Consider the following 15135-nt stretch of genomic DNA (forward strand, 5'->3'; position numbering starts at 1 on the left):
TAGTCCTCATGAACCTGCAGGTTTCCTGCATGAGATGCAAGTGATGAGATCAAGCAGTCAGCCCAACTTACAGAGTGCACGCACCCGATGCCTCTTACTCTTGTGCTTTGTTACCTATGAGATCACATTTAGAGTATCATAGAACAGGAATTTGATTTTTCATTTTAAGGCGGACCCTGAAAAAAATTGAGTATATCAAGAGAAGAGTGGTCCAGGATATTTATGGGTCCGTAAATCAAGTCATCTAAGGAACTGAGGCTGTTTAGCTCAGTGAAGATGAAGAGGAGACACCATGAAGATACATCTCCAGCCCTATGAAAGGCAGTCACGTGGAGGAGTGCAGAGGATGCTGTGTGTGCCCCTGGAGGGTGAAAATGGGCCCAGTGGATGGTGAATTCAGTCATGTACTCCGTAAACACTTACTGTGCGCCTATTTTGCTCCAAGTATTGTGCTAAGTGCTGTCTAGGGAAGAAGATGATAAGGAATGGGACACACAATCCTTGTTCAACATCAGGAAGAACTTTCTGAAAATCAGAGCTGTCCAGTAGCGCAGCAGGCTTCTTGAAAAGTAGTGAGCTTCCTATCTTTGGAGTATTCAGGAGGAGGCTGGGTGCCCACTTATCAGAATGTGCTAGGATGAGTCTTTTGTGGAGTGGTAAGTGGAACTAAATCCCCTTCCAGTTCCAAAATTCCATATCCACGTTCAGCTTTGTTTTGGCAGACTAGTGTGCGCTGTGCTGAAAGAGTGCCATCCTGACCCCCACTTCCACCCAGCCTTGTCCGCCCTGCTGTGTGCTGGGAGTTCTCTGACAGCGAGCCGAGGTGGGCCAGTTAGACTGGAAAGTGGCTGCATCTGTGACAGGGATGATGGAGTTCTGGCGGGTTTGTGTGGGCTCAAGGAATGTGGCATTGAAGCCATGTACACACAACCTGCTTAAGAACATCCCATGGGCAGAAAATGTTTTCTTCCTCTTTAGCCCTCCTCTGTTGCCGTGCCAGGCGGGCACAATGGTGCCTTTGAGAGGGGCAGCTGGAAGGGGGTGTTGGCAGGCAGACTGGAAGTAGAATATTGCAGCTGGGGGTGGGGGTGCCCAAATCCATTTCCAGGAGTGAGCCGGCACTGGGTGCCAGTTTCCAAAACAAAACTGCTGTTTCTCAGAGTTCACAGTGGTGGGTTGCTTCAGAGCTGGACAGAAGGCAAAGCTGTTTCCTATCCGCTGCTCCACCCTCCCCAAGTGTTTTTTTTTTTTTTTTTTTTTTTTTTTTTTAACTGGTGTGTTAAGGGATTCTTGCTCTGGATGTAGATTAATAGGCTTTGCTGTCTGTCTGGGAAGCTAAGGCCAACCTGGAGTGGATGGGGCTTTTTGAGGGAGCCACAAGAGAGGGCTCAGAATGGAGATCCTTTCTGCCCTGCAGGGTGATTTCCACCCTACAGCCACCCGGCACCCTCACTGCCACATGGGCTCTGCCCACTCACTGTCTTAACTCTGTTGGGTGGGAAAGAGGTGGGAGAATGTTGGCATTTCCTGTCCTGGTTCACACTTGTCCCGGACCCTCTGCTACTATCAAAGATACCACCAATAGCTTCCTAGAGATGGGCGTGGGAGGCCTTCTCACTCACCGTGCAGTTAGGAGAAGGCCTGAGTGCCCGCCATCTTCCCCTTTGTGTTACAAATGCAGCAAGGTGGGCCCCTTTTCCTGGTAGCTTCCAAGAAAAAGGAGTGACTTGAGGCTGGTCAAGTGATCATTTCTAATGTTCATACCAATTGTGGAATTTCCTATACTTGGTTCAATTTTACAATCAACAAATAACTATTGAGGAATTAGTTCATTTTAGGCATTGTGCTAAGTCCAGGGGTATAGAATGAATAAGATAAAGTCCTTGCTTCAGAAAGCTGACTGCCTGATAGATATGCCAAGTCCTGAATGGGAGCCCCTTTATCAACAAAGTGGACACATGACTTTTCTAAAAGCAGGAGGGTAATGCAGAGGTCATCTCCTACTGCAGGTCCTGGGGCATTGTGAAGGGCATATGGGCTGGGGATCACAGATTGAGGCTTGAAACTCATCTGATCTTGGGAATACTTACTTATTTTGTGAGATGCAGTTTCCTTGGGTAAATAATGGGAATAATACACAACCATGCAGAGCTGTTATAAAGATGAAATAAGACAGAGCTTGCCACATGGTAAGTACTCAGTAAGTTGCTGCGATGGTTATTCATTTGTTTACCCTAAAGGGCTTGAGATATAACATGTGTGTGTGCACAGTGGTATTTATCCAATCCCTTGTAGATTCTATGACCTTCTTTAAAGATTCAATTCTTCTACCTTCTTAATTCCTCTTCTAGTGAAGACTAAGATTAGTCAGTTTAGGACCTCACAGGATAAGTTAGAAAAACAGACATATCCACTATAGCCAACAAGACATATTTGTATATAATATTCTGTTTAATAACCTGTGATTGTAGAGGAAGAAAAGGATTGTAATGTTTCTCTTCTCTGAGGCTCCCAAATCTCCCGGGTGTGGTGATGAAGATCATGAATTCCTCTGAATATTCTAAAAAGCCTAGGTCATTTCCCACTGACGGGGCCTCAGAGTTTATTATTACTTAAAAGATGCATTTGTTTGGTAGACATTGCTTGGGGAAAGTTAATTCTTTTAGTAAGGGACCTTGGTGGTAGAAGACTTATGCTTCCTGGGGCTGGGACAGAGGTTGGCTGAGACAATCTTCCTGAAAAAAATGTATTGTGGGAGCACATTCTGACCCAGCATGCTGAATCACATGACTCCCAACTTCGGTCTCCTGAGACTTTCTTGGGCCCCATCTATTAAACATGCTGCATATCCCCCAACAATTACTTTGGGAAAATGTAGGCATAAAACGTAATCTTTAAAAGTTATTCCCAAGTCCACGGAAGACACAAAGTAGATAGAGCCAGGAGTCTGAAGACAAAAGAAAATCAAAGCAATTCACAAAGAACAAAAGAAATGGAAAAGAACAGGAAAATAAAAGCATATGAATGAATAGAGGTTTGAAGTGAACTGCAGGGTGCGCATTAGTAAGAAATAAAAAAAGAGGGTCATTTAAGAAAGAGAAAAAGTTTTATGTGCCAGAAACTGCAAGCAAACAATGGAATTCTGTAAGGGAAAGTTGGCGGAAACAGTTTTTCCTTGGTAAGCTGAACGATTCTAAGCATCGGTGAAGGAAACTTGTAGTCGGCGCGTGATTGAAAGAGACAGAGATGGGGATGATGGAGCTGCATTTAAAAATGAATAAAGATGTAATAAGCCAAAGAATCATAGAGGTCCTCAAGAGGCCTGATGTTAAAGAAACAAGGGTTGATGTTAAGACTGAAACGAGGCCAGTGTTGTAACAGTGCTAATTCCTGGTTGGTGGGATTGGGGGTTATTTTCTTTTTTGCTCCTCTATATTTTAAAATGTTCTACCATGAATTTGGATTACATTTGTAATCAGGAAAAGAGGTTAGCACACATATTAGGAGTAGCAGAAAGAAACCAAGTGGTGAGAACTGGTGAATGGGCAAGAAGAAGCAACCAGAACTGGCAGGAGCTGCCTTGGATGGTCTCACAGTGAAGGTGGTGCTGGAGTGAGGGAGCTGCTGGACTGGATTGAGGAAGGGAATAAACTAGAAGGAGGAGCTCTCTCAGGACCATTCTAGCCTTACTTTTGACTTCAGGATTTGCTATGTAATCAGGTTGGCCCTCTTATTTTCCACGAACTCAAAATCCCTTCTAATGTTCTTCTCAACTTTCCCTTCCCCATGCATGTTTCCATTTCTGCCACTGTGGCTGCATGGACGGGCTGCCCGTCAGTCAGTTCCCACCTTCCTTACTCCAGCGAAAGGCTCTACCTCTGGTAGCTGAGAAGAAGGTTCAGATCATATCAGGAGAGACCAAGACTTGAAGACCTCTTTCCCTCTAGTTTAAGAGAATGCAGCACTGCAGGTGGATGCTAAGACAGAGTAGAGAATGCCCACAGCTGGAGCTTATGAGCTGTGCGTTCTCTTCTGCACAGACTGGTTTGGGTGAACTTAGTTAAGGTACTTAACCTGTGAAGTCCTTAATGTCTCTCTTTTAAAAATAATGGCACTGGCCAGGTGCGGTGGCTCATGCCTATAATCCCAGCACTTTGGGAGGCCAAGGCAGCTGGATCACTTGAGGTCAGGAGTTGGAGATCAGCCTGGCCAACATGGTGAAACCCCATCTCTACAAATACAAACATTAGCCAGGCGTTGTGGTGTGTGCCTATAATCCCAGCTACTCAGGAGGCTGAGGTAGGAGAGTCACTTGAACCTGGGAGGCGGAGGTTGCAGTAAGCTGAGATCGTGCCACTGCACTCCATCCTGGGTGACAGAGCAGACTAGTGTGCTTATTAAAAATTTTAAAATTTAACAATTTTAAAGTGTCAGTGGCATTTAGTACGTTCACTCACACTGCCTTTTTAAAGTGTTAGAATAACATAGTCATTTGGGTTGGTTCCGTTTTGCCTTAATAAAAAAATGTTGCATTTCACCTCCATGCTCATGTGTGAGAAACTCTCTAGATCAATGTCGAGAAGAACTTGCTGGGTCATATAGGCTATAAATGCATTTTCAGCTTGGTGTGTATTGATGAACCGCCCTCCAAAGTGGCTTACCACTGATGTTCCCACCAGCAGGGTCTAAGAGTTCCCATTTCTGCTCCTCCTCACAGATAGTGGCTGGGTTTTCATGCAACACCATAGAGCAGTTAAAAGTGACCAACCAGGCCGGGTGCAGTGGCTCATGCATGTAATCCCAGGACTTTCAGACGCCAAAGTGGGCTGATCACTTGAGGTCAGAAGTTCAAGACCAACCTGGCCAACTTGGCGAAACCCCGTCTCTACTAAAAATACAAAAATTAACTGGGCATGGTGATGGGCACCTGTAATTCCAGCTACTTGGGACACTGAGGTGGGAGAATCACTTGAATCCAGAAGGCGAAGGTTGCAGTGAGCCGAGGTTGTGACATTGCACTTCAACCTGGGTGACAAGAGTGAAACTCCTCAAAAAAAAAAAAAAGTGACCAACCTGCTCTATCAGCACTAACACGGAGTGATCTCAAGAACATAAAGGTGAGTGAAAAGGTAAGTTTGGAGAATGAAGAGACTGGGGGCTTCAGCTTTATCTGTAGTATTTTATTTCTTCTGTTGAAAAATAGTTGAAGGGGCTGGGCGCGGTGGCTCATGCCTGTAATCCCAGCACTTTGGGAGGCCGAGGTGGGTGGGTCACCTGAGGTTAGGAGTTCAAGACCAGACTGGCAAACATGGCAAAGCCCTGTGTCTACTAAAAATACAAAAATTAACTGGGTGTGGTGGTGGGCACCTATAATCCCAGCTACTCAGGAGACTGAGGCAGGAGGATCACTTGAACCCAGGAGGAAAGGGTTTCAGTGAGCTAAGATCACGCCACTGCACTCCAGCCTGGGTGACAGTGTGAGCTCCATCTCAAAAAACAAAACTAAACAACAACCACAACAACAAGAAAAGGAAAAATAGTTGAAGGAAATAAGACAAAATGATGACAATATCAATTCTGAGTGAGGGGGAGTTGGCAGTATTTGATATACTATTCTCAAGACTTTTCAGTATTTAAAAAAAAACCCTCAACTAAAAGGAGCAATTGATGTGCAGAGATGCCCAAAATATACTGGATAACCAGATTTTTTTTTTTTTTTTTTTTGAGCAGCTTCCAGATTTGGACTTACTTCCCCTCCATCAAAGTTTATATTAGTTCATATTAGTGGAGCTGGCTGGCCTTCCCTTGTGAATATTGTTTTAAAGATTGGATTAAATATCAAGGAATTGAACCGGGCACAGTGGCTCATGCCTGTAATCCCAGCACTTTGGGACACTGAGGCAGGTGGATCACAAGGTCAGGAGATTGAGACCATCCTGGTTAACATGGTGAAATCCTGTCTCTACTAAAAATGCAAAAATTAGCCGGGCGTGGTGGTGCACGCCTGTAGTCCTAGCTACTTGGTAGGCTGAGGGAGGAGAATCACTTGAACCTGGGAGGCGGAGGTTGCAGTGAGCCAAGATCACACTACTGCACTCCAGCCTGGTGACAGAGCAAGACTCTGTCAAAAAAAAAAAAAAAAAAAAAAAAAAAAAAATCAAGGAATTTTGTTAAGTTCTTATTTTTAGCCAGTAAAATGAAACATCTCTACAAAATGTAAAATAAGTGCTCAAGTTGAAGCCTGTCTGGTTTGCTCTACCTAACTATGATCCCATCCAGAAAGCTCTGTAAGGTTATTCTGGGCCTGGGGTGGGGGAGGTGACTCACTGTGTGCCCCCCTCACCCCACCCCCCACCTGCTTAATCAGGTGAAATCAGGTTAGAATGAATATTAAGAGCCTCTGGAGGGGAAGAGATGTCAGAGAGGAGCACTCTGAGAGACTGCCTTAGACCAGGGCTGGTGAGGGTGGGGTGTGGGTGACATGCTGGCTTCTTTTTTTTTTTTTTGAGACAGAGTTTTGCTTTTGTCACCCAGGCCGGAATGCAACAGCATGGTCTCAGTTCACAGCAACCTCCGCCTCCCGGGTTCAAGAGATTCTCCTACCTCAGTCCCCCGAGTAGCTGGGATTACAGGCATGTGCCACCACACCCGGCTAATTTTGTGTTTTTAGTAGAGATGAGGTTTCACCATGTTGGCCAGGCTGGTCTCGAACTCCTGACCTCAGGTGATCTACCCACCTCGGTCTGCCAGAGTGCTGGGATTACAGGCATGAGCCACCACACCTGGCCGACAGGCCGGCTTCTTAATTAGAGCCCACAATGATTTAGGGAGCACCCAGTTTCCAGGTACAGCACTCAGGTTCACAGACCTTCCTTTGTGGTCTCATAGAAGCAGCATCTAGGGTGAATGTTTGCAATTTTTTTTTTATGCTCCCGTTTTGATAAATGGAAAGAATTAATTCCTGCTTTTAACGTTATCTGAAATGTTAAAATAAAGACTGTGAATGATAAGGAGATTGGATATGCCCAAACCTGGTTAAGAGTCTCTGCTCTAGACTGAGCTTCTCAAGTGCCAGTACTGCCCAAAACTCTCAGGTGTCTGGCAAATCTGGATTTGAAGCCTGACCTGATCGCTCGCAGGTTATGGACCTCAGGTGAGCTTCTTACCTTCTCTCAGCCTCTGTCCCCCTTCTCTGGAAAGGTGATTATGACACCTGCCACTTAGGGCTGCTTTGCAGATTCCGTGAGGCACTTAGCACCACTGCCAGTTACATAAAAAAACAAAAACAAAAAGCCCTGAAAACTTTAATCCTAATAATGGCCTTAGGAGGTAGACTAACCCCTATGCCCCCCATTTTTTAGATGAGAATACTGAGGCTCAGATATACAGTTCAATAAGTTGCTTAACCTAAGCACAGACCAGGGCTCACTGCCAGGCCTTGTGACTCCAAGTCAGGGCCCTGGCCAAGTGTCTGCAGGTGAGCAGGAGATTTAGAGTCACCTTCTCCTCTACCTGAGTCACAAGGCCCTAAAAAACAGGGTCAGGGGTGATTTGACTCATGTGGCTCTGCAGGACTTTTTGGATCTAGTTTCCTTAGCACTAGTTAAGCAAGTGCCATATTGAACAGCTTTTGTGTGTTCTGTGGACTCCCTTCAGTTTCTCTCTTGTCCAGTTGGCCCAGTTGGCCACAAGCTTTGTTTCAGAGATGAGACCAAGTCTCTTATTCCTTCTCAAACAGCCCCTAGCCTCAGAGAAATCACCTGCATATCACATGAATGGCTTTCTTTTCTTTTTTTTTTTTTTTGAGACGGAGTCTCGCTCTGTCCCCCAGGCTGGAGTGCAGTGGCACAATCTCGGCTCACTGCAACCTCTACCTCCGAGGCTCAAGCCATCCTCCTGCCTCAGCCTCCCAAGTAGCTGGTATTATAGGCCTGCACCACCACACCCGGCTAATTTTTATGGTTTTAGTAGAGACAGGGTTTCACCATGTTGGCCAGGCTGGCCTCAAACTCCTGACCTCAGGTGATCCGCCCACCTTGGCTTCTCAACGTGCTGGGATCACAGGTGTGAGACACCACGCTTCGCCACGCGAATGGCTTTTAATGGAGACCTTCCCTGCAGTCTCTCATTTGAGCTTTAAGTTTCACCATCCAACTTTTTACCACATTGGCAAAAAAAAAAAAAAAAAAAAAAAAGAAAAAGAAAAAAAAAAGGAAGAACTGAAATAGACTTCACTGTCTGTTCCCCTAAGTTCCTTACAGTTGTGCCCTTCCTGTAATCGCTGAACCCGTCAGCCTCAGTTCCCTCATCCGTAAAGTGAGGACATTAATATTGGCCCTGCCTGTTTTGTGCGTCAAAATAAATGAGACGCTGTGTGGGAAGACCTTTTGCAAACTTTAAGGCAGTTTTCCTCCTCTCTGACTCTCTCTCCTATGATGCAGCCTGAATCTATTCCTTCCTCAAATGAGAAGTAGGACTGAGTCTTCTGTTCTTTGCAAAGCATTTCTCAGCACACCTGCCCAGCTGCATGAGCTGAGAGGAAATCAGCATATTAAGGAGGAAGAAACAGTGCCTCCTGCTGAAGACTTTACTGCTTCTAGCACCTGTTAGGTAAATCTCTATTTATTGGGTTCCAAGCTAAATTCACTCTAAAAGACCTAGAATCTTTTCTCTTATCAGTTTTCAGCAATGAAGTTTTGGTTGAGAAACTGAATGCACCTGAGCCTCATTTTTAAAATGTGACAATACTTGCCTCACTGTGTGGTCATCGTGTATTAGCACATGCTATGGTTGGCAGTCAAAGCACGTGACTTTTTCTTGTCCCACTGGACTTTTCTCTCCCTTCGGTTTACCCTATTATTATTATTATTTTTTAAATTTAAGATGGTGTCTTGCTCTGTCTTGCCCAGGCTGGAGTGCAGTGGCATGATCTCGGCTCACTGCAGCCTCTGCCTCCTGGGTTCAAGCGATTCTCCTGTCTCAGCATCCGGAGGAGCTGGGACTACAGGCACCCACCACCGTACCTGGCTAATTTTTGTACTTTTAGTAGAAACAGTGTTTTACTATGTTGGCCAGGTTGGTCTCGAACTCCTGACCTCTGGTGATCCACCTGCCTCGGCCTCCCAAAGTGCTAGGGATTACAAGTGTGAGCCACTGCACCTGGCCCAGTTTACCCTTCTAAATCTCTGTGCCTCAGCTTGCTTCTCCATAAAATGGGGATAATAATCTCTGGACTACTTAGTTCACAGGGTTGGTTGTGTGACTTTGAAATAAAGGCTGTGGTGGGGAACTGAAGATGGTGAAATGTAGTAGCAATGCCTCAGTGAGGTTATTAGATGGCCTTGGCCTGGTGGGTCATGTGCTGGTTCTCAAAGGCCTGGCCTGTTGTCTGCGGCAACCACGTTTAGAAGGTCCCTTAGTATAGCTGCTCTTACCAGCTCCTCCTGAGGCCCCTGACACTCTCCCATCTCCCTGCAAGGCTCTGCAGTCTCCTTACACCTGTTAACCCCATGCCTCACCCCCGTCTGTCTCTCTCAGTCCCCCTCTGGATCACAAGGCACAAGACCATCCACCACTATTCTCTGGATGCAGAAATGGTGCCTGCCCCAATCCTAAGGGCTGTCAGAAGCTGCCCATCACATGACATGCTCAGCCCCACTCCCCCAGCTAACCCTCATGAATAAATACTAAAAAGACTCATTATGGAGAGATAAGGAAAACAGGAAGTACTTCTGAAAGCTCCCAACAACACCCCCCCTCCAGACCAGTGAACAACCCCACCCCCTCCAGAGGCCACCAGTGTCTTTAGCAACGAGGCCCCCTCTGCAGTTGAGGAAGAGCCTCTGTCTTTCAAACCCAGAGGGGACTGTGGGGCCTGGAGCCGGGAGGGCAGGCCAGAGGCAGGGGAGCTAAGTTGCTGTATTCTGGGCACAATTTCAAGGCCAGCTGCAGGGAGAACAAGCAGTCGCTGTGCGCCTGCAGCTGGCTGTGGTTAGGCCAGGGCTGTCCCTCACTTGTGGTATATTTAAAGAGACCCCACCAGACTGCCGTGCCAAGGGGAAAAAATGCACACATAACCCTGTTAGCCACACTCGGGTCCCCTGCCAAGGCCTCTCCTCCTTCCTCAGCTCCCAGCACTGCGTTCACACATCAAGAGAGGAGGACCGTCTTCTCAGACTCTCTGTGTAACACCTGGGGACACATACCCTGGCGCCTGGCCTCTCTGCCCTCTTACCAAGCTGGCCAAAAGTTCAGGGGATTAGCCAGATCGGCGCCTCCCACCCTGGCATTGGTAACCCAGCAACCGAAGGGGAGAGGCAGGCAGATGAGTCAAAGGCAGCCGCACAGAACCTCTGGCTTCGTGTTTTGTTTGTGAAAACTCCCTGTGAGTGAGGAGCACAGGGGCCCTTCCGGCAGGGAGCGGCAGGGCTTTCCTACACTGCTCCAGGCCACATGCGCCTCCTCCAAGGGAGGCCCAGGTCCCACTGGATTACAGTGCAGTTTAGAGGCCAAGCTGGTGGGCCAAGAGGAGCCCACCCTGGCTGAACTCTCTGGCTGCCTCTTCCACTTGTTTTCCTCAAGTGAAAACAAGACTACAGGCCTAAATCTCGTGGGAAGGTAGGCCCGGTAGCAAGAACTCTGGACAAGAGAACCAATGGGCGTAAAGTCCCACGGAGCAGGTGTGCATAGAAGTTTGGACTTTCAGGTGGCCAGAGACCAAGGAGCTATCCTCATAGCCATCAATGAAATGGCTTCCGGAGCGAAGCCCAGCCACTGTGGGGTGAGAGGGTGGGAAGTGGGCAGCTTATCAACTAGGGGAGGGGAGCCAGCAGGCAGACTGTCTGAGGCAGGCCCCTACAAGTGCCGGAAGAGTTAGTGAAACACAAGTGCACCAACAGGATTGGCTACATAATTGGTGGGGCCTAGTTCAAAATGAAAATGCCAGATTCTTTGTTAGAAAATTATCAAGGATTGCAAGAGAGTGACAGAATAGCATGAAACCAAGGGCCCTTCTAAGCACAGGGACATTTTGTGACCACAAAGGTTGCATACCCACAAAACTGACCCTGGGTAACTGTGAGTCAGCTCCTTGAAGCAGATGTGAAAATCAAGGCAGATCAGCTGGGGGATGTCTGGCTGCAGCTCCTATACTCCCCACCCCTGCTGCCCTGTAACACCAGTTCTCAGACTTTTACCAGGCTTGGGACATTGTCTCTCCAATAGCAGCCCCTCTCCCTGTGCTGACGGCAATGGAGACTTTACCTCTCAGAAAAGAGGCAATCGCAAGGCCATGGAAGGAGGGCTGAGGGCTGGAATGAAGTGTGGCTCAGGGGTCTTGGGGCCTCTGAGTTCCAGAGCCCCCCAGGGATTCTCTAGACAGGTCATTGGAGCCTTCTGAGTGAGGGTATGGAGGTGTTTTGGAACAGGATGGAGAAACAACACAGACTACACTGTGGGTCACCTCTTAAGGTCCCGAGAGGATACATCCTTTGCATGTGTGACCATCCAGGAGCGGAAACAAGATCCAGGAAGCCTTCTCCCCACTTGGGAACTTACCTCCAACTCAATGTGGTCATGCAGTTTCTTGCAGGTCGCTGCAAAAGTCTCCGAGGTACCAAATTCAAAGTACCAGAGCTTGTTCTTCATCCTGGACCACAAAGCAGAGAGATGCCTCAATATTCCATACTTGAAATGGTCATGTAAAATAACTACGTTCTTTGGATTGGGAGGTCTGAGCCTTCAGCAATTTCCCCAATCTTACATTTTCTGCACTTGTTAATTAGATGATCAAGGAATAGAAATTTTTACCAACTGTTCTTGCTTGGAACTTAGAGAAAATCCACTTATTTCTTAGACATCACGGCAACCCTGGGTGAACTACCAACTGCTCCCCGAGCTTCCTGGTCCGAACAGGAAGAAGGTCTCTGTAACTGCATTAAGGAAAGAGTTCTATGAGAAGTCAAGCCAGAGGTGGCAAATATCGATACAGTGCTCTGGTCACTGTCCTTTCCATTACTCAGGCAGAATTCTCTTTTGGGTATGTTTGGGGTGTAAAGGGAAGATTCTTCTAAGACTTGAGGGATGTGCAGTCTTAGGACAGAGGAGGGATAGCCCCACACTAACCCAGCTAAAATGCGTGTTGCATTGTCCAGGCTGTGATTGGGGGAAGCAGAGTGGCAAGAGTTAGATACAGATTTGCAGCCAAGAAAAAAAGAAGGGTTGATTGGTAGTAATAATCACCTCCCCCCTTCCTCAAATGTATTTGCTTAGGCCATGGCAATCCTTCAGTTAAGAGCAAGCCTTGTCATATTTGCTTCATAGTAAGAGTTCACTACTTTAAGCTTTAAAAATTTTCAGCCTTTTCCTTAAGAGAAAAAAAAAGAAATCAATCAATGGGGTTCTCATGTAGCTGGGGGCTTTGCAAAATCAGATGGTGTGTCCTGACACTTGGTGCTTTGGATCAGATGGTCTCACTAGGAAATGTTTCTGAAGGTATTCCATTCCTTCCACCCCAACTGTTACCCCATTATCAGAGGTTGGCTAAGAGAAGGGACACCTGTCCAGTTTACGAGCTGACAGATTTTGCTAAGGAAGGATTAAACAAAATCACATTCTTCTTGGCACTCAGAAGAGAGGATGCCACCTTGCATGGTGCTAATCCTTTCTCCTCAGGTTTGCAGACGAAGGGGAAAGGAGCAGTCTTCAGAGGGAAGAGGGCTCTTATTTTTTCCTCATCTTCCTTAGGTTGTAGCAGATGACTCTCCAGAATAGTAGACACAACTCTTTTCTGCAGATTTTCCCAAGAGTCTACCTAGAACTTGAAGATGAGACTGTGTTCTTCCATTGTATGAAGACTTCTGAGATCTAGTTGGTTGGGAAATAACTTTTCTGACTCTTAGTATGCATGAAAAGAACTAATCAATGATGAAGAGAGTAAGAGTAAGCAAGCTGTGGGAATTATGCCTCATGAACAAAGTTAGAAGAGTTGGGTATACTGTAAGCAGACCAGTGCTTCTCAACCCATGTGCTGTGTGTGGCACAGGCATACCTGGGATGTCAATCTCCTTAGCCTGCAGAGCGGCCAGGTGGGATCTGGGACAGGCTGAGCCCCAATGCCATGGCAAACATTCTCATTTGTATTCCCAGTGCGCCATACGTAGATTTTCATTTTCTGTGCATGCCATGATGATGGGAAATAATTGCGGGAAACATTGTTCTAGATCACTGATTCTCTGTATGCACAGTAATGTGAATGTCTAATCACTTGGGGATTTTATGAAGATGCACATTCTGATTCAGTGGTTTAGGGTTAGGGCCCAAGATTCCTCATTTTCAGTGCTGCTGGTCCAGGGGATACTGTGAGTCATGTGGACCTGGAGACTGTGCCTGTGGTTCTCAAACATTGGTATTTATAAGAATTACCCGGGAAATATGATTAAAATGCTGCTTCCAGGACTCCAATCTATAGAGATTCTATGAGATAGTTGGGGAACGGGGCCCAGGATTGTGCATTTTTATGTGTGTCCTAGTGATCATTATGCAAACGGTCAGTGGACAGGACTGAGAAACATTGCTGCAGATCCCAGTGAAATGAAAACGTGGAAAAGGACAGAACCAGTTAAACCTGAAGGAGAGGATTCTCCAGGGAGGACAGAATGAGGGTCAGTGCCTTTCCACAGTCAATGATGGCAAAAGACTAAGGAACAGGAAAAACACAGATTGTCATAAATACCAAAGCTGAGCATTCCTTTTTGGCAGCAAGAGGATCTCTGTAGCCAGGAGACTTGCTTGTGATTCCATTTTCAAATATCACTGCTGGCCTGAATCATGACTTTTGAAAGTTATTGCCAGGAGATTTAGAGTTTTAATAAAAGTTTCCGGAAGCCACAGCTATTTTTGCCCAGTAGTAGCTCTTCTGATGAGCTAATAAAGGTTAAGAGGTCATGGTTAGGTCAGCATCGCAGAATAACTGAGAAGATCAAACGGACTACTCATTCACTGCTGGCTGTGTAACCTTTGACAAGTGATTTAACATTTTTAAGCCTCAGTTTCCTCATCTCTAAAATAGAGATAAGAAAAATATCTGCTTCAAGAGGTAGTTGAAAAGTTAAATGAGATGACAGCAAAGGACTTCACATAGGCTTGCTGTATAGAAGGCTCATCAAGAATGCCAGCTACTTACTTATTCGCTATTATTATTTCAGTGTCTTGAGCTGGCATATTTGGATAACATAGTGAGGCAAAAATGACAAATAAGGATGTGTAGCTACAGATATTATATATTAATATTTTTCCAGGCAAGAAAAAATGTGATCATATTTACTACATTATGTGCCTTGACTTTTGGTGAAAAAAAATATGCTCCCCATATGTCTAGTTTAATAGATTTTTTCAGAATCATACCACACCCTAATCCTTGATTAATTATCTTGACTGGTCACACAATTGGCCAAAGTGATGTTAATTGCTAATATACTTCTGAGAAACTGCAGGTTTGGTGTGAGACGAAGTATTCATCAATTCAACAGACATTCATCATGCCAGGGACTGGAGAAGGTGTGCTAGGTACAACAAAGAACAAAATAGCATTCCATGCATTGGACATCTGGGAAAGACAGACAGGAAGCAGACCACAGCGTGGTCAGCCAAGAACCAGGCACCGGGGTTCGTAGCGAGAGAGACACCCAGTTCTTAGAAGGATGTAGAAGGCAAACATGGAAGGTGGAGAAAGAGCATTTCAGGCAGACAAAGAAGCTAGGCCATGGGACAGGCAAGAGAGAGAATAGTCTTGCCGGAGGGGACACAGAACTCAAGGTAGGGCTTGGCCAGGTAAGGCTGGAGGCAGACAGGAGCAAGACTGTGAAGGATGGGCATGCCACACTTAGGGGTTTGTGCTTTATCTTAAAATCTGGTGGGGCGCGACGGCTCATGCCTGTAATCCCAGTGCTTTGGGAAGCAGAGGCAGGTGGATCACCTGAGGTTAGGAGTTCAAGACCAGCCTGGCCAACATGGTGAAACCCCGTCTCTACTAAAAATGCAAAAATTAGCCAGGTATGGTGGCAGGCACCGGTAATCCCACCAGCTTGGGAGGCTGAGGTGGGAGAATTGCTTCAACCTGGGAGGCAGAGGCTGCAG

The 15135-nt window shown here is 46.3% G+C and overlaps 1 protein-coding gene across 10 annotated transcripts in view; it reads right to left on the reverse strand.

The window, feature by feature from the left end:
• LOC105480158 (diacylglycerol kinase gamma) overlaps window positions 1-15135 on the reverse strand; it is a 213552-nt gene that overhangs the window by 52780 nt on the left and 145637 nt on the right. For all 10 annotated transcript variants that reach the window (XM_071091410.1, XM_011738673.2, XM_011738670.2 and 7 more), the window contains one exon: window positions 11557-11647. In XM_071091410.1, the coding sequence (XP_070947511.1) occupies window positions 11557-11647 (91 nt within the window). The remainder of the gene's footprint in view (window positions 1-11556; window positions 11648-15135) is intronic.

This window comes from Macaca nemestrina, chromosome 2 (assembly GCF_043159975.1).
Source record: "Macaca nemestrina isolate mMacNem1 chromosome 2, mMacNem.hap1, whole genome shotgun sequence".
NCBI lineage: Eukaryota > Metazoa > Chordata > Mammalia > Primates > Cercopithecidae > Macaca > Macaca nemestrina.